The sequence below is a fragment of the Rhinatrema bivittatum genome, chromosome 6, assembly GCF_901001135.1.
Source record: "Rhinatrema bivittatum chromosome 6, aRhiBiv1.1, whole genome shotgun sequence".
NCBI classification, from domain to species: domain Eukaryota; kingdom Metazoa; phylum Chordata; class Amphibia; order Gymnophiona; family Rhinatrematidae; genus Rhinatrema; species Rhinatrema bivittatum.
The window spans coordinates 246358537-246376789 of record NC_042620.1 but is presented as its reverse complement, the minus strand read 5'-3'; the positions used below and the strand labels follow the sequence as shown (position 1 = coordinate 246376789).

The following is an 18253-nucleotide window of genomic DNA, read 5'->3' as shown; positions in this document are numbered from 1 at the left end:
CCTACAAGGGCTTGAATTCTAATGCTGTGCCTGTCCGTCCAGGATTTACGTCCCTATGAGTGCTTGACCTCTAATGCTGTGCCTGTACCTACTGGCCTTAAGTCCCTAAGAGGGCTTGACATCTAACGCTGTGCCTGTCCGTCCAGGCCTTATGTCCCTAAAAAGTATTAACCATAAAATGCTGTGCTTGTCCATCCAGGCCTTACGTCCCTATAAGGGCTTGACCTTTAATGCTGTGCCTCTCCGTCCAGGCCTTACATCCCTACAAGGGCTTGACCTCTAATGCTGTGCTTTTCCACCCAGGCTTTATGTCCTTATGAGGGCTTGACCTCTAATGCTGTGCCTGTGCATGCAGGCCTTATGTCCCTAAGAGGGCTTGACCTCTAATGCTGTGCCTGTCCGTCAAGGCCTTATGTCCCTAATAGGGTTTGACCTCTAATGATGTGCCTGTCCATCCAGGCTTTATGTCCCTATGAGGGCTTGACCTCTAATGCTGTGCCTGTGCATGCAGGCCTTACGTCCCTACAAGGCTTGACCTCTAACACTGTGCCTGTCCATCCAGGCTTTGCATCACTATGAGGACCTGACCTCTAATGATGCGCCCATCCGTCCAGGCCTTATGTCCTTAAAACTGCTTGACCGCTAATGCTGTGCTTGTCCATCCAGGATTTACGTCCCTACAAGAGCTTGACCTCCAATGCTGTGCCTGTCCAACCAGGCTTTACATCCCTACAAAGGGTTGACCTCTAATGCTGTGCTGTCCGTCCAGGCCTTATGTCCCTAAAAGGGTTTGACCACTAATACTGTGCCTATACATCCAGGCCTTATGTCCCTACAAGGGCTTGACCTCTCATGTTGTGCCTGTACGTGCAGGATTTACATCCCTACAAGGGCTTGACCTCTATCCTTGAAAGCTGTGCCTGTCCGTCCAGGATTTATGTCACTAGAGGGCTTGACGTCTAATGCTGCATCTGTCTGTCCAGGACTTATGTATCTACAAGGGCTTGACCTCTAATGCTGTGCCAGTCCGTACAGGTTTTACGTCCCTACAAGGGCTTGAATTTTAATGCTGTGCCTGCCCGTCCCGGGTTTACATCCCTATGAGGGCTTGACCTCCAATGCTGTGCCTGTACCTACAGGCCTTAAGTCCCTAAGAGGGCTTGACCTCTAATGCTGTGCCTGTCCGTCCAGGCCTTATGTCCCTAAAAAGTATTAACCTCTAATGCTGTGCTTGTCCAGCCAGGCCTTATGTCCCTATAAGGGCTTGACCTTTAATGCTATGCCTCTCTGTCCAGGCCTTCCATCCCTACAAGGGCTTTACCTGTAATGCTGTGCTTTTCCGCCCAGGCTTTATGTCCCTATGAGGGCTTCACCTCTAATGCTGTGCCTGTGCATGCAGGCCTTATGTCCCTAAAAGGGATTGACCTCTAAAACTGTGCCTGTCCATCCAGTCTTTACATCCCTAAAAGGGCTTGACCTCTAATGCTGTGCCTGTCCGTCCAGGCCTAATGTCCCTAAAAGGGCTTGACCTCTAATGCTGTGCCTGTCCATTCAGGCTTCATGTCTGTATGAGGGCTTGACCTCTAATGCTGTTCCTATCCATCCAGGCCTTATGTCCCTCAATGGGCTTGACCTCTAATGCTGTGCCTGTCTGTCCATGCCTTACGTCCCTACAAGGGCTTGACCTCTAATGCTGTGCCTGCCTGTCCAGACCTTATGTCCCTAAAATGGCTTGACCTCTAATGCTGTGCCTGTCCTTTCAGGCTTAATGTCTCTAAAAGGGCTTGACCTCTAATATTGTGCCTGTCCATCCAGGCCTATGTAGCTACAAGGGCTTGAACTCTAATGCTGTGCCTGTCCATCCAGGCGTTACGTCCCTCTGAGGGCTTGACCTCTAATGCTGTGCCTGTCCGTCCAGGCCTTACATCCCTATGAGGGCTTGATCTCTAATGCTGTGCCTGTCCATCCAGGTATATGTCCCTAAACGGGCTTGACCTCTAAAGCTGTGCCTGTCCATCCAGGCTTTACATTCGTATGAGGGCTTGACCTCTAATGCTGTGGCTATCTATCCAGGCCTTACATACCTAAAAGGGCTTGACCAATAATGCTGGGCCTGTCCGTCCATGCCTTATGTCCCTACAAGGGCTTGACCTCTAATGCTGTGTCTGTCCGTCCAGGCTTTACATCCCTACAAGGGCTTGACCTCTATCCTCGAATGCTGTGCCTGTCCATTCAGGATTTGCGTCCCTACGAGGGCCTGACCTCTAATGCTGCACCTGTCTGTCCAGGCCTTATGTCCCTAAAAGTGCTTGACCTCTAATGATGTGCCTGTCTGTCCAGGCTTTACGTCCCTACAAGCGCTTGACCCCTAATGCTGTGCCAGTCCATCCAGGTTTTACATCCGTATGAGGGCTTGACCTCTAATGCTGTGCCTGTCCTGCCCGGCCTTACATCCCTAAAAGGACTTGACCTGTAATGCTGGGACTGTCCATCCAGGCATTAAATCCCTATGAGGGCATGATCTCTAATGCTGTGCCTGTCCATCCAGGCCTTACAACCCTAAAAGGGCTTGATCTCTAATGCTGTGCCTGGCCATCCAGGCCTTAAATCCCTACAAGTTCTTGACCTCGAATGCTGTGCCTGTCTGTCCAGACTTTACGTCCATATGTGGGCTAGATTTCTAATGCTGGGACTGTCTTCCCAGGCCTTATGTCCCTAAAAGGGCTTGACCTCTAATGCTGTGCCTGTCCACCCAGTCCTTACATCCCTACAAGGGCTTGACCTCTAATGTTGTGCCTTTCCAACCAGGCCTTAAATCCCTATGAGGGCTTGCTCTCTAATGCTGTGCCTGTCCGTCCAGGCCTTATGTCCCTAAAACGGCTTGATCTCTATTGCTGAGCCTGGCCGTCCAGGCCATAAATCCCTACAAGGTCTTGATCTCTAATGCTGGCACTGTCCGTCCAGGCCTTATGTCCCTAAAAGGGCTTGCTCTCTGATGATGTGCCTGTCCATCCAGGCCTTACGTCCCTAAAAGGGCTTGACCTATAATGTTGGGCCTGTCCGTCCAGGCCTTATGTCCCTAAAAGGGCTTGACCTCTAATCCTGTGCCTGTCCATCCAGACCTTTATTCCCTAAAAGGGCTTTATCTCTAATGCTGTGCCTGTCCATCCAGGATTTATGTCCCTAGAGGACCTGACCACTAATGCTGTATCTGTCCGTCCAGGCCTTATGTCTCTACAAGGGCTTGATCTCTAATGCTGTGCCTGACTGTCCAGGTTTGATGTCCCTGAAAGGGCTTGATCTCTAAAGCTGTGCGTGTCCATCCAGGCTTTACATTCGTATGAGGGCTTGACCTCTAATGCTGTGGCTATCTATCCAGGCCTTACATACCTAAAAGGCCTTGACCAATAATGCTGGGCCTGTCCATCCATGCCTTATGTCCCTACAAGGGCTTGACCTCTAATGCTGTGTCTGTCCATCCAGGCTTTACATCCCTACAAGGGCTTGACCTCTATCCTCGAATGCTGTGCCTGTCCATTCAGGATTTGCGTCCCTACGAGGGCCTGACCTCTAATGCTGCACCTGTCTGTCCAGGCCTTATGTCCCTAAAAGTGCTTGACCTCTAATGATGTGCCTGTCTGTCCAGGCTTTACGTCCCTACAAGCGCTTGACCCCTAATGCTGTGCCAGTCCATCCAGGCTTTACATCCGTATGAGGGCTTGACCTCTAATGCTGTGCCTGTCCTGCCCGGCCTTACATCCCTAAAAGGACTTTACCTGTAATGCTGGGACTGTCCATCCAGGCATTAAATCCCTATGAGGGCATGATCTCTAATGCTGTGCCTGTCCATCCAGACCTTACAACCCTAAAAGGGCTTGATCTCTAATGCTGTGCCTGGCCATCCAGGCCTGAAATCCCTACAAGTTCTTGACCTTGAATGCTGTGCCTGTCTGTCCAGACTTTACGTCCATATGTGGGCTAGATTTCTAATGCTGGGACTGTCTTCCCAGGCCTTATGTCCCTAAAAGGGCTTGACCTCTAATGCTGTGCCTGTCCACCCAGTCCTTACATCCCTACAAGGGCTTGACCTCTAATGTTGTGCCTTTCCAACCAGGCCTTAAATCCCTATGAGGGCTTGCTCTCTAATGCTGTGCCTGTCCGTCCAGGCCTTATGTCCCTAAAATGGCTTGATCTCTATTGCTGAGCCTGGCCGTCCAGGCCATAAATCCCTACAAGGTCTTGATCTCTAATGCTGGCACTGTCCGTCCAGGCCTTATGTCCCTAAAAGGGCTTGCTCTCTGATGATATGCCTGTCCATCCAGGCCTTACGTCCCTAAAAGGGTTTGACCTATAATGTTGGGCCTGTCCGTCCAGGCCTTATGTCCCTAAAAGGGCTTGACCTCTAATCCTGTGCCTGTCCATCCAGACCTTTATTCCCTAAAAGGGCTTTATCTCTAATGCTGTGCCTGTCCATCCAGGATTTATGTCCCTAGAGGACCTGACCTCTAATGCTGTATCTGTCCGTCCAGGCATTATGTCTCTACAAGGGCTTGATCTCTAATGCTGTGCCTGACTGTCCAGGTTTGATGTCCCTGAAAGGGCTTGATCTCTAAAGCTGTGCGTGTCCATCCAGGCTTTATGTTCATACGAAAGCTTGACCTCTAATGCTGTGGCTGTCCATCCAGGCCTTAAATTCCTAAAAGGGCTTGACCAATAATGCTGCCCCTGTCTGTCCAGGCCTTATGTCCCTACAAGGGCTTGACCTCTAATGCTGTACCTGTCCTGCCTGGCCTGACGTCCCTAAAAGGACTTGACTTCTAATGCTTTGCCTTTCCATCCAGGCCTTATGCCCCTACAAGGGCTTGAAATCTAATGCTGTGCCTGTCCATCCAGGCTTTACATCCCTACGAGGGCTTGACCTCTAATGCTGTGCCTGTCCATTAATGACTTATGTCCCTAAAAGAGCTTGATGCTGTGCCTATCTGTCCAGGCTTTACGTCCATATGAGGGCTTGACCTCTAATGCTGGGACTGTCCGTCCAAGCCTTATGTCCCTAAAAGGGCTTGACCTCTAATGATGTGCCTGTCCATCCAGGCCTTAAGTCCCTATGAGGGCTTGACCTCTAATGCTATACCTGTCCGTACAGGCCTTACGTCCCTACAAAGGCCTGACATCTAACGCTGTACCTGTCTGTCCAGTTTGGAGCTTGGGTATTTCATATGCTCAATATTTTTCATGACCTTCATAACACGGGTTATTTTCCCTAGATGTTTCTTAGGTGCCAACATTAATATTTCTAGTGCTATAGAAAACTGGTGGTAGTTGCACTCTAGTTTATCCTCTGTGTTTCCATAGTTTATAGTCATTGTGTAAACTACAAAGTCAACATAAGTTTATATTGCAGATTTGGATTTGAGTAGCAGTTTTCTTATTTCTGAGAGCTCTTCAAGTTCCTTTGTCATCAGCTGAAGTGTATAAGTACAGTTAATAGCTTCTGGGTATTCATTAGACGCCAAACGAACTACCACACTCTAGTGGCCAATAGGGATGTGAATCGTTTTAGGACGATTAAAATTATCGTCCGATAATTTTAATATCGTCTTAAACCGTTATGGAACACAATACAATACAGATTCTAACGATTTATCGTTATAAATCGTTAGAATCGTGAGCCGGCACACTAAAACCCCCTAAAACCCACCCCCGACCCTTTAAATTAAATCCCCCACCCTCCCGAACCCCCCCCAAATAACTTAAATAACCTGCGGGTCCAGCGGTGGTCCGGAACGGCAGCGGTCCGGAACGGGCTCCTGCTCTGAATCTTGTCGTCTTCAGCCGGCGCCATTTTCCAAAATGGCGCCGAAAATGGCGGCGGCCATAGACGAAAAAGATTGGACGGCAGGAGGTCCTTCCGGACCCCCGCTGGACTTTTGGCAAGTCTCGTGGGGGTCAGGAGGCCCCCCACAAGCTGGCCAAAAGTTCCTGGAGGTCCAGCGGGGGTCAGGGAGCGATTTCCCGCCGCGAATCGTTTTCGTACGGAAAATGGCGCCGGCAGGAGATCGACTGCAGGAGGTCGTTCAGCGAGGCGCCGGAACCCTCGCTGAACGACCTCCTGCAGTCGATCTCCTGCCGGCGCCATTTTCCGTACGAAAACGATTCGCGGCGGGAAATCGCTCCCTGACCCCCGCTGGACCTCCAGGAACTTTTGGCCAGCTTGTGGGGGGCCTCCTGACCCCCACGAGACTTGCCAAAAGTCCAGCGGGGGTCCGGAAGGACCTCCTGCCGTCCAATCTTTTTCATCTATGGCCGCCGCCATTTTCGGCGCCATTTTGGAAAATGGCGCCGGCTGAAGACGACAAGATTCAGAGCAGGAGCCCGTTCCGGACCGCTGCCGTTCCGGACCGCCGCTGGACCCGCAGGTTATTTAAGTTATTTGGTGGGGGATTTAATTTAAAGGGTCGGGGGTGGGTTTTAGGGGGTTTTAATGTGCCGGTTTTTCGATTTTTTCGATTTTTCGATTTTTAACGATTTTTCACGATATTTTACCCCCCCAAACGGCAAACAATACGATTCCCTCCCCCTCCCAGCCGAAATCGATCGTTAAGACGATCGAGGACACGATTCACATCCCTAGTGGCCAACTCATTCCAGGGAGCCCTTTCCTGTGCAAAGGAAAGGGAACTCTCCCCGGGTGCAGCCAGCCTATCTGTTAGCACCCTCTGACCCATGTTGAACCGCTGTTCACATGGAAACCTCCTCCAGGTTGTCTTGCCACACTTGACGGCTCGTGCTCCACTCTATGGGCCAACCCATTCCAGGGAGACCTTCCCTGCGCAAAGGAAATCGAACTCTCCCCGGGTGCAGCCAGCCTATCTGTTAGCACCCTCTGACCCATGTTGAACCGCTGTTCACATGGAAACCTCCTCCACGTCAACTCGCCACGCTTGAAGGTTCTTGTTCCACTCTAGGGGCCAACCCATTCCAGGGAGCCCTTTCCTGTGCAAAGGAAAGGGAACTGTCCCCAGGTGCAGCCAGCCTATTTCTTAACACCCGCTGACCCATGTTGAAATGCTCTTCACATGGAAACATGCTCTACCTTGAATATTCTCGTTTGTATATCTGCTACATCCACCAGATTTTAAAAGACCAGTGAGAGCTCACTAGACGCCAATGGAAACACCCCACTCTAGAGGCGAACCCATTCTAGGGAGCCCTTTCCTGCGAAAAGGAAAGGGAACTCTCCCCGGGGCAAGCCTGTCTTGCCCCTGTTAAAACCACAGTGACCTGACTACCTCAGCTCTGCCAGCCTGTCTTACCCCTATCAAAACCACAGGGACCAGACTACCTCCGCTCTGCCAGCCTGTCTTTCCCCTATCAACTGGCTTCCTGCCGCTCTGCCTTGCAGCCATACACCAGATGACTCACTCAACTCCTTGTGGTCTTCTTGCCACTTTCATGGTTCCTCAGTGTGTTGGTGCTAGTCTTTCTGCTTGCTATGTTCCCCCTCTTTATTGTGCTGTAGGATGTTGATGCCACTTGTTTTGCCACTTTGCCTGTCATGCTGCCTTCGAGGGTTCATGCATCTGTTATTGGTGCTCTCTTTTGAAGCTGTGGTGTGTTTTTGACACTCTTGCTGCTGCTTTGCTCCTCTGTTAAAGTACTCTTGCCAGTCCTGGTACCCCTTTGCCTCTTTAAAGTGCCTTAGGCTATTCCTGCCACTTTGGTGCCACTTTGCCACAGTCTAAGTACTTTGGAGCTCTTTTCTCGTTCTGATGATTGCTCCCCAGGATTTTCATCAGAATTGATAAGAAAACTCCGATTCTGCAGCCAAAAACAGGTTGCAAATACTTCCCCCATTGACTTTAATGGGAAAACAGACAACGAATAAAACTAATCAACAAATTGGTTTTCCCCCCTATGAAACTTAGTGCAACAAATTTGGTCCCGGCAAAACGAAAACCGAATCGAAATGAATTTTTTCCTTCTGCACATCCCTAATGGAGAATATACTTCAGATTCAAAAGATACACCATAGAAACATAGAAACATAGAAATGACGGCAGAAGAAGACTGAATGGCCCATCCAGTCTGCCCAGCAAGCCTCACACATTTTTTCTCTCATACTTATCTGTTTCTCTTAGCTCTTTGTTCTATTCCCCTTCCACCCCCACCATTAATGTAGAGAGCAGTGATGGAGCTGCATCCAAGTGAAATATCTAGCTTGATTAGTTAGGGGTAGTAGGGGCAGTAACCGCCGCGATAAGCAAGCTACACCTATGCTTATTTGTTTTACCTAGACTATGTTGTACAGCCCTTGTTGGTTTTTTTTCTTCTCCCCTGCCGTTGAAGCAGGGAGCTATGCTGGACATGCGTGAAGTATCAGTTTTTTTCTCCCCTGCCGTTGAAGCAGAGAGCCATGCTGGATATGCATTGAAAGTGAAGTATCAGGCACATTTGGTTTGGGGTAGTAACCGCCGTAACAAGCCAGCTACTCCTCGCTTTGTGATTGCGAATCCTTTTTTTCTTCACCCCTGTCGTTGAAGCTATGCAGGATATGCGTGAAGCATCAGTTTTTTGTTTTTGTTTTTGTTTTTTTTTTTCCCATTGTCCATTCCAGTGCAAGTGTTGTATAGAAATTAGTGCTCAATAACCAATCACCCATATGCCGAGGTAAACTAACCATGTTGTAAAATTTTAGATCTGGAAAACCTATACCCCCATTTTCCTATGACTTTTACAATGTTGGGAGGGCTATGCGGGATTTCTTATGCCACCAAATAAATTGATGGGTGAGATGTTCGTTCTTCACCTACTCTGCTTTTTTTTTTAAACATATGGGTAACAGTTAGAACAAGTATAGCCATTTCGGGAAATGTACCATCCAAAGATTATTCACTCTTCTTGCAAGTGATAAGTTAAAATCCATTGAGGTTTGGACAATAAGGTTAGCTTTTTCTATGATGGTCTGGAAATTGAGAAGGATCCCTATGCAGGTAAATAGTGAGGTATTTAAAAGACTCGTAGGCCGGGTCTTCCATGAGGATCCATCTATGTGTGACTGAGATGAGACATTCTGCTGCCGTGTAATTTCTGTTTATTGATCTGTAGCAGCCTGGCTTGTTATGTTTTCCTAATAGGAGGTGCATTGGTGTTTTAAGACCTGGTGTAATATTTGCAGTATTTCCTTTTCATAGGTAAGAATGTTACTGTTTAAGTGCTAGCAATTAGTGCTGTTTTGGTGTGGGAGGTTTACTATATTATAATTGTAATTCAGTTTATTCGTGGCTTTCTGAGTGCCAAGTTCACATCAAACACACTTTACAATAGGCCTAATACCATAGGGGTTCCAAGTATCTTTAGGCAGGGTTTTCTAGTCAGCATCACAGCAGTGCATGTAAAAATAATATACATGTTATTGTGATAGATTTTAAATGACAAAGGACATTCATAGTCTTGGGAGGTAAAAATGTTATTTTAAATGCATCATTTTATTGTGTGTAGTGGGGGCCGGGAGGGAAGGAGTACAAAGCTCTAAGTGTCACCAAGGCTGCTTAATACTCTTGCACCAACTTGGAGAATATGTGCCGCACAGAGACCCCCACAATTCACCTATTTCCCATTTCTCCAGGAGGCAAATGCTGGAGACAGGTGGGAGGCAGGTGGTAGGGTTCGTGGGAGTGTGACAGGGTTGCCAGCTTCCTAGAAAATATCACCGGCACACTATCTGCCACTCCTCTGGGAACTCTGACCCCTGCTTTTCCCTTTCTGCAGTTGGTCAAATCACCAAAAGGGCCAGACTCCAAGGGGACCCTCCGTTGACCCACTAGATGATCTGACCTGCGCCATGCCTTGGAGGAAGGAAGGAAGGAAGCACCATCACATCCCTCACCTCAGGCAGCAGATTCTCTTGAGCTGTCCCTGCACTTGATGACCAGTGCCATTTTGTTTTACAGTCATATGCTTACAGCCCTAAAAGCAAAATGGTTCCAGCCTCAGGGTCCCCAGGCTGATACCATTAAGTAGTATGGTTATACAACTGAATGGTGCTGGCCTTAGGACCTGCTGGTGCTAGTTTGAAATTGTCTCCCTTTAATGTGACCAAAAGAATGCAATATTGTTTCACGGTCTGCGGACTCTGGCTGAACTGGAAAGGGGCTGGGGGGAGGGTTAGGGTGTGGAAGAGAAAATGCCATCCCACTGGCCCATATTTTAAAAGGGAAACTCTAAGGGGAGTTTCTCTTTCAAAATGAGCCTCCAGATCATCTGGTCCTCCCCCAGCCACTTTAAAAATTGCTCATTTGAACGTCTTTGAGACCAAACTTATACATATTTTTTTCACTAAATGTATTTTATTATATCCATAATGCTAATAACTTACTATTAAAAACACTGGTGTAATATAAAACCAGCAGGCTCTCCAATATAACCAGAACATAAAGCTCTTCTTGCCAAGCATCATTTCTATATCCTCTATGAATCGGTTTCCACCTGTTGACAAATAGTTAAAGTTGGGTATTGTACATACATGTCATGTTTTTCTTAGCATCAATTACACTGAAATCTGCATTTAATTGCTATCTGATTACTAAAACCTACTTTAAGATGGGTCACATGCATGCCTGAGTTTTAACTGAGCAAAATAAGACCTTTTCAGCGATTTTATTTAATATATTGTTTTCTATTCTGCCACTTTAAAACAGATTACAATTAGAATAAAGTGAGGTTTTGCATACTAGGTCAATTTACAAGTTCAATTCAACACAAAATATAAGGTCAATACAACAGATATGGACAAGGCCAAGGCAGTTCAATACTATTGATAAAATCAAAATCATAAAAAGCAACCTCAGCCGTGCCAAGGAGAAGACCGATGTTATAACCTCTTGTAGTGTTATTGAGGGCATTTTAGATCATTGTTGTTAAATATATTGCCATGACCTTTATAGTTTATCTGTGAGTTTTATCCATTAATAATAAATTCCTCTTTTTAGAAATTCTTTAGAATTTACTTTTGAACACTTATAGTGGAGATATGTTTCAATTTAGTTCTGAAGATTTGTAGTACAGTTTTCTCATTAAAAGTTGGGAGGAGATGGTTATATTTAAGCCAGTACCATGAGAGCTGGTCTTTGGGGCTGGGCAAGCTTGGTGATCGCCTAGGGTGTCATGAGCTGAGGGTTGCCCTGGACACCACCAGTATCACCCAACCTGTGGTGATGGAGGATAGGTCCGGAGGCAACGGGGCCGTGACGGTCCCCATCCTGCTGCAGCCCAAAGAGAAGCATTGCGGCAGCAGGGCCGCAATGGACCCCATCCCACCATGTACTGAAGAGAGGCCCAACAGAGGGCCAAAGCTGATTCTATTCTGCTGCTACCCAAAGAGAAGGGGAGGCCCTGAGAAAGTGTGGGTGTGAAAGAGAGTAAGCGCCTGTGTGTGTATGCGGGTGTGAGCCTGTATGCGAGAGAGAGAGCCTGTGTGTGTGTGTATATGTCTGTGTGAGGGAGAGAGAGCCTGTATATATGAGAGAGGGGGATTGTATGTAAGAGCATGGATGTGTGTACTAGAGAGGGAGTATGCAAGAGAATGTGCATGTGTGTGTATGAGACAGCCTGTGTGTATATGAGAGAGGGAATATGTGAGAGAATGAACATGTGTATGTGCATGCATGAGATGAGAAAGAGAGCCTGTGTGACTGAGAGCCTATATATGGCACATAGGCTCTCATATATACAGTACACACACACACACATACTTATACAGCTGGTGGTGGGAGGGGGAAGGATGTCATCAACCATTTTTACCCAGGCACCATTTGTCTTAGAGCCAGTGCTGAGTACTGCACAGTGTTGTAGCCAGCTCTGATTTCATCCTCATCACAATTAGAAATTGATGCATTCAAATTTTGCTTCCCCAGGCATATGTGGATTTTGTAATGGTTGAGTGGTGTTTGTGTTCTGATTTGTTTGTATCATTGGAAATGAACAGAAAATTTTCATGACATTATCTATTTGGTTTCTTTTTGCTTTTAAAACAAAACAAAATACAAAGACCATTTTGTTTGTTTTCATTTTTCTTTTGTTTAATAAATATATTTCTCATAAGTCCTCCTGTATAGCCCTGCACCTACCTTCTCAGACTCTACAGGGGCAAGAATGGCATCATTTTGCTGTACAGAAAGCAGCCAGCAACCATATGAGAAACAGCACCGGCAGGGCTGGAGTAACTGGGAATGAATCTTGCCCCTAGGGGTAGTTATTAGCTTAAGGTAAGCAAAGGGGGAGTTTCACAAAGTCTGGGAGGGGTCCATGTATGTGTGTGGGGGACTTTTAAAAATGAATTTTGTTTTGCAGCAGCAGCACCAAACAAAACAAAAGAAAAATATACAAAGGAAAATTGGTTCTTACGTGATAATTTTCATTCCTGTAGTACCACGGATCAGTCCAGACTCCCAAGTTTGGCCCCCCCCTCTAGCAGATGGAGACAGAAGTTTATCAAACAAAAACTCCGCCTCATATAGGCTGGTGCCACCTACAGACTGGCAGTATTACGCAATGTCAAAGCAGAATGGATAAAACAAAACCCAAACTAACTATATACAGTAACTTAACAACCGCAAACCGGCACAACACCCCCCAAATGGATGCAGAACCCATGCCATGTCAAAATAACAAGGTCGAATCAAGATGTCAGAAAATAGCAGTAAAGAGTAGAGATGTGAATCGTGTCCTCGATCGTCTTAACGATCGATTTCGGCTGGGAGGGGGAGGGAATCGTATTGTTGCCGTTTGGGGGGGTAAAATATCGTGAAAAATCGTGAAAAATCGTAAAAAATCGAAAAAACGTAAAATCGCAAAACCGGCACATTAAAACCCCCTAAAACCCACCCCCGACCCTTTAAATTAAATCCCCCACCCTCCCGAACCCCCCCCCAAATGACTTAAATAACCTGCGGGTCCAGCGGCGGTCCGGAACGGCAGCGGTCCGGAACGGGCTCCTGCTACTGAATCTTGTTGTCTTCAGCCGGCGCCATTTTCCAAAATGGCGCCGAAAAATGGCGGCGGCCATAGACGAACACGATTGGACGGCAGGAGGTCCTTCCGGACCCCCGCTGGACTTTTGGCAAGTCTTGTGGGGGTCAGGAGGCCCCCTCCAAGCTGGCCAAAAGTTTCTGGAGGTCCAGCGGGGGTCAGGGAGCGATTTCCCGCCGCGAATCGTTTTCGTACGGAAAATGGCGCCGGCAGGAGATCGACTGCAGGAGGTCGTTCAGCGAGGCGCCGGAACCCTCGCTGAACGACCTCCTGCAGTCGATCTCCTGCCGGCGCCTTTTTCCGTATGAAAACGATTCACGGCGGGAAATCGCTCCCTGACCCCCGCTGGACCTCCAGGAACTTTTGGCCAGCTTGGGGGGGGGCCTCCTGACCCCCACAAGACTTGCCAAAAGTCCAGCGGGGGTCCGGAAGGACCTCCTGCCGTCCAATCGTGTTCGTCTATGGCCGCCGCCATTTTTCGGCGCCATTTTGGAAAATGGCGCCGGCTGAAGACAACAAGATTCAGTAGCAGGAGCCCGTTCCGGATCGCTGCCGTTCCGGACCGCCGCTGGACCCGCAGGTTATTTAAGTCATTTGGGGGGGGGGGTTCGGGAGGGTGGGAGATTTAATTTAAAGGGTCAGGGGTGGGTTTTAGGGGGTTTTAGTGTGCCGGCTCACGATTCTAACGATTTATAACGATAAATCGTTAGAATCTCTATTGTATTGTGTTCCATAACGGTTTAAGACGATATTAAAATTATCGGACGATAATTTTAATCGTCCTAAAACGATTCACATCCCTAGTAAAGAGCGTGGACTCTCCATTCCCTTACAAGGAAAAAAATGGGTGGGGCTCTGGACTGATCCGTGGTACTACAGGAACGAAAATTATAAGGTAAGAACCAATGTTCCTTTCCCTGTACGTACCCGGATCAGTCCAGACTCCTGGGATGTACCAGAGCTTACCTTAATTGGGATGGGATCCAGAGAGGCCCACTCTAAGCACTCCCTCTCCGAAGTCACCTGCTCCTGGTGCCCGCACATTAAAGCGATAATGTCTAGCGAAAGTATGGAAAGACTTCCACGTAGCCACCCGGCAAATCTCCTCCGGGAAAATCTGTTGACATTCCGCCCAGGATGAGGCCTGAGCCCGAGTAGAATGAGCTCGTAGCCCTACTGGTGAAGATCTCCATCCAACAAATAGGCAGAATTGATGGACTCCTTTAGCCAACGAGCGATGGTAGTCTTGGAAGCCATATTGCCTCTTCGGGGACCACTCCACAACACAAAAAGGTGATCCAAAACCCGGAAAGCATTGGTCACCTCCAGGTATCGCAGTAATGCTCTACGAACATTGAGTTTCCAAAGATCTGTAGACATGGGATCCGACCGATCCAGATCTGAAAATGACGGCATCTCGACCGACTGATTTAAATGGAAGGAAGACACCACCTTAGATAGGAACGAGGGAACCGTATGCAGAGAAACCCCAAAGTCATTAATGCACAAAAAGGGCTCCCTACGGGAGAAAGCCTGAAGCTCAGACAGCCGACATGCCGATGTAATAGCTACCAAGAACACTACCTTCAAAGTAAAGTCATTCAAGGTTGCTTTACGCAATGGTTCAAACGGTGACCTACACAAAGCCTTAAGAACTTGATTCAAATTCCAAGATGGGCAGGGCTGGCGTACTGGAGGACGCAAATGCTTCACCCCCGAAGGAAACGAGAGACATCAGGGTGACTCGCCAAGGACGCTCCCTATATGGTACCGTGTAAGGAACCGAGCGCCGCCACCTGTACACGCAAGGAACTGCACGACAATCCCTTCGCTAAACCATCCTGAAGAAAGCTTAAAATTTCTGGAACGGTCGCTCGAGTAGGAACAATCTCCTTATCAATACACCAGGCCTCAAAGACTTTCCAGACCCTTACATAAAATAGTGAAGTAGAGACTTTATGGGAGCGCAACAGAACCCTGCCTATGAGAGGCCAAGGCGGGAACACATAAAGCAGAACATCTGTCGGCCAGGGAAGGACCAGGGCATCCACACACTCTGCCGTGTCTCTGCGATGAGCAAAGAACCGAGGAGCCTTGGCATTCTTGAACGTTGCCAAGAGTTCCATCCCGGGAATGCCCCACTGGGTACAAATGAATTGAAAGGCATCGTCCATCAATTCCCACTCGCCTGGTTCGAGAAAATGATGCCTGAGGAAATCCGCCTGAACATTCTCCACCCCGGCAATGTGAGAAGCCGCTATGCAGACCATGTTCCGCTCTGCCCACGCAATCAAGAGACGGGCCTCCAACGCTACTGGTCGAATTCTGGTTCCGCCTTGACAGTTGATATAAGCCACTGTGGTTGCATTGTCGGAAAGCACTCTGACCGCCTTACCCTGGATAAGCAGAAAGAATGCCTGTAGTGCCAATCGGACTGCCCTGGTCTCCAGATGATAGATGGACCAACGAGTTTCCTCCAGAGGCCACAGTCCCTGTACCGATTTTCTCAAACACAACGCTCCCCAGCTGGACAAGCTGGCATCCATCGTGATCACTGTCTAGATCGTAACTACCAACGGAACACCCCGCCTCAAGTTGACCGGGGATAGCCACCAAACCAGGCTGGACTGAGCGTTCTCCGTCAGAGGCAGAAGGAGGTGGAACTGCTCCAAAACTGTGATCCATCGGGACAGCAATGCTGATTGTAAAGGTCGCATATGAGCAAAAGCCTACGGAACCAAATCCAGCGTCGAAGTCATGGAGCCCAGGACCTGAAGGTAATCCCAGACCGTCGGAAGATGGTTGGATAGTAAGGCTCGTATTTGGCCATGGAGCTCGAACATACGCTCCTCCGTGAGGGACACTGTCCCTTGACTCATGTCGAACAAAGCTCCCAAAAATTCCAGAGACTGAGAGAGTACCAAATGACTCTTGGCCTCATTGACTACCCATCCGAGCGATCTCAACAACTGCAGAACTCGAGAAACCACCTCCTGGAAGAGTATTTTCGACTTCGCTGAATCAGCTAATCGTCCAGGTACAGATGTACTAACAATCCTTCCCTGCGCAACTGAGCAGCTACCACCACCATAATCTTGGTGAATGTCTGGGGAGCCGTGGCTAGGCCAAAGGGTAGCGCCTGAAACTGATAATGCTGTCCCAGCATGGAAAACCTTAGAAACCTTTGATGATCTGCCCGGATCCCAATGTGTAAGTAGGCTTCGGTGAGATCTAGGGAAGCCCGGAACTCTCCCGGCTGAACGGACGCAATGACTGAGCATAACATCTTCATACGGAACCGAGGAATCCCTCCCTCCCTCCTCATGACATTGTCTTTCTCTCTCTCTTCTCTCTAGCTCTTGCCCTACCAATGCCATTGTCTTTCTCTCCCTCTGATCTCTAGCTCCCTCCCTCCTCATGCCATTGTCTTTTAGCTCCCTCCCTCCTCATGCAATTGTCTTTATCTCCCTCTTATCTCTAGCTCCTTCCCTCCCCATGCCATAAGAACATAAAAACATAAGAAAATGCCATACTGGGTCAGACCAAGGGTCCATCAAGCCCAGCATCCTGTTTCCAACAGTGGCCAATCCAGGCCATAAGAACCTGGCAAGTACCCAAAAACTAAGTCTATTCCATGTAACCATTGCAAATGGCAGTGGCTATTCTCTAAGTGAACTTAATAGCAGGTAATGGACTTCTCCTCCAAGAACTTATCCAATCCTTTTTTAAACACAGCTATACTAATTGCACGAACCACATTCTCTGGCAACAAATTCCAGAGTTTAATTGTGCGTTGAGTAAAAAAGAACTTTCTCCGATTAGTTTTAAATGTGCCCCATGCTAACTTCATGGAGTGTCCCCTAGTCCTTCTACTATCCGAAAGAGTAAATAACCGATTCACATCTACCCGTTCTAGACCTCTCATGATTTTAAACACCTCTATCATATCCCCCCTCAGTCGTCTCTTCTCCAAGCTGAAAAGTCCTAACCTCTTTAGTCTTTCCTCATAGGGGAGTTGTTCCATTCCCCTTATCATTTTGGTAGCCCTTCTCTGTACCTTCTCCATCGCAATTATATCTTTTTTGAGATGCGGCGACCAGAATTGTACACAGTATTCAAGGTGCGGTCTCACCATGGAGCGATACAGAGGCATTATGACATTTTCCGTTTTATTCATCATTCCTTTTCTAATAATTCCCAACATTCTGTTTGCTTTTTTGACTGCCGCAGCACACTGAACCGACGATTTCAATGTGTTATCCACTATGACACCTAGATCTCTTTCTTGGGTTGTAGCACCTAATATGGAACCCAACATCGTGTAATTATAGCATGGGTTATTTTTCCCTATATGCATCACCTTGCACTTATCCACATTAAATTTCATCTGCCATTTGGATGCCCAATTTTCCAGCCTCACAAGGTCTTCCTGCAATTTATCACAATCTGCTTGTGATTTAACTACTCTGCACAATTTTGTGTCATCTGCAAATTTGATTATCTCACTCGTCGTATTTCTTTCCAGATCATTTATAAATATATTGAACAGTAAGGGTCCCAATACAGATCCCTGAGGCACTCCACTGTCTACTCCCTTCCACTGAGAAAATTGCCCATTTAATCCTACTCTCTGTTGCCATTATCTTACTCTCCCTCTTATCTCTAGCTCCCTCCCTCCTCATGCCATTGTCTTTTAGCTCCCTCCCTCCTCATGCCATTGTCTTTATCGCCCTCTTATCTCTAGCTCCTTCCCTCCCCATGCCCTTGTTCTCTCCCTCTGACTTCTAGCCCCCTCCCTCCTCATGCCATTGTCTTTCTGTCCCTCTTATCTGTAGCTCCCTTCCTCCTCATGCCATTGCCTTTCTCTCCCTCTGATCTCTAGCTCCCTCCCTCCTCATGCCATTGTCTTTCTCTCCCTCTTATCTGTAGCTCCCTCCCTCCTCATGCCATAGTCTTTCTCTCCCTCTTATGTCTAGCTCCCTCCCTCCCCATGCCATTGTCTTTCTCTCCCTCTTCTCTCTAGCTCCTGCCCTCCCCATGCCATTGTCTTTCTCTCCCTCTGATCTCTAGCTCCCTCCCTACTCATGCCATGGTCTTTTTCTCCCTCTTATCTCTAGCTCCATCCCTCTCCATGCCATTGTCTTAATCTCTCTCTTATTTCTAGCTCCCTCCCTCCCCATGCCATTGTTTTCTCTCCCTCTTATCTCTAGCTCCATCCCTCTCC

The 18253-nt window shown here is 47.9% G+C and overlaps 1 protein-coding gene across 4 annotated transcripts in view; it reads right to left on the bottom strand.

Annotated features, from left to right (window-relative positions):
* The window catches only part of LOC115094058 (sodium- and chloride-dependent neutral and basic amino acid transporter B(0+)-like), a 271756-nt gene that overhangs the window by 34227 nt on the left and 219276 nt on the right, over nt 1–18253 (bottom strand). For all 4 annotated transcript variants that reach the window (XM_029606716.1, XM_029606718.1, XM_029606719.1 and 1 more), the window contains one exon: nt 10379–10488. In XM_029606716.1, coding sequence (XP_029462576.1) covers nt 10379–10488 — 110 coding nt within the window. The remainder of the gene's footprint in view (nt 1–10378; nt 10489–18253) is intronic.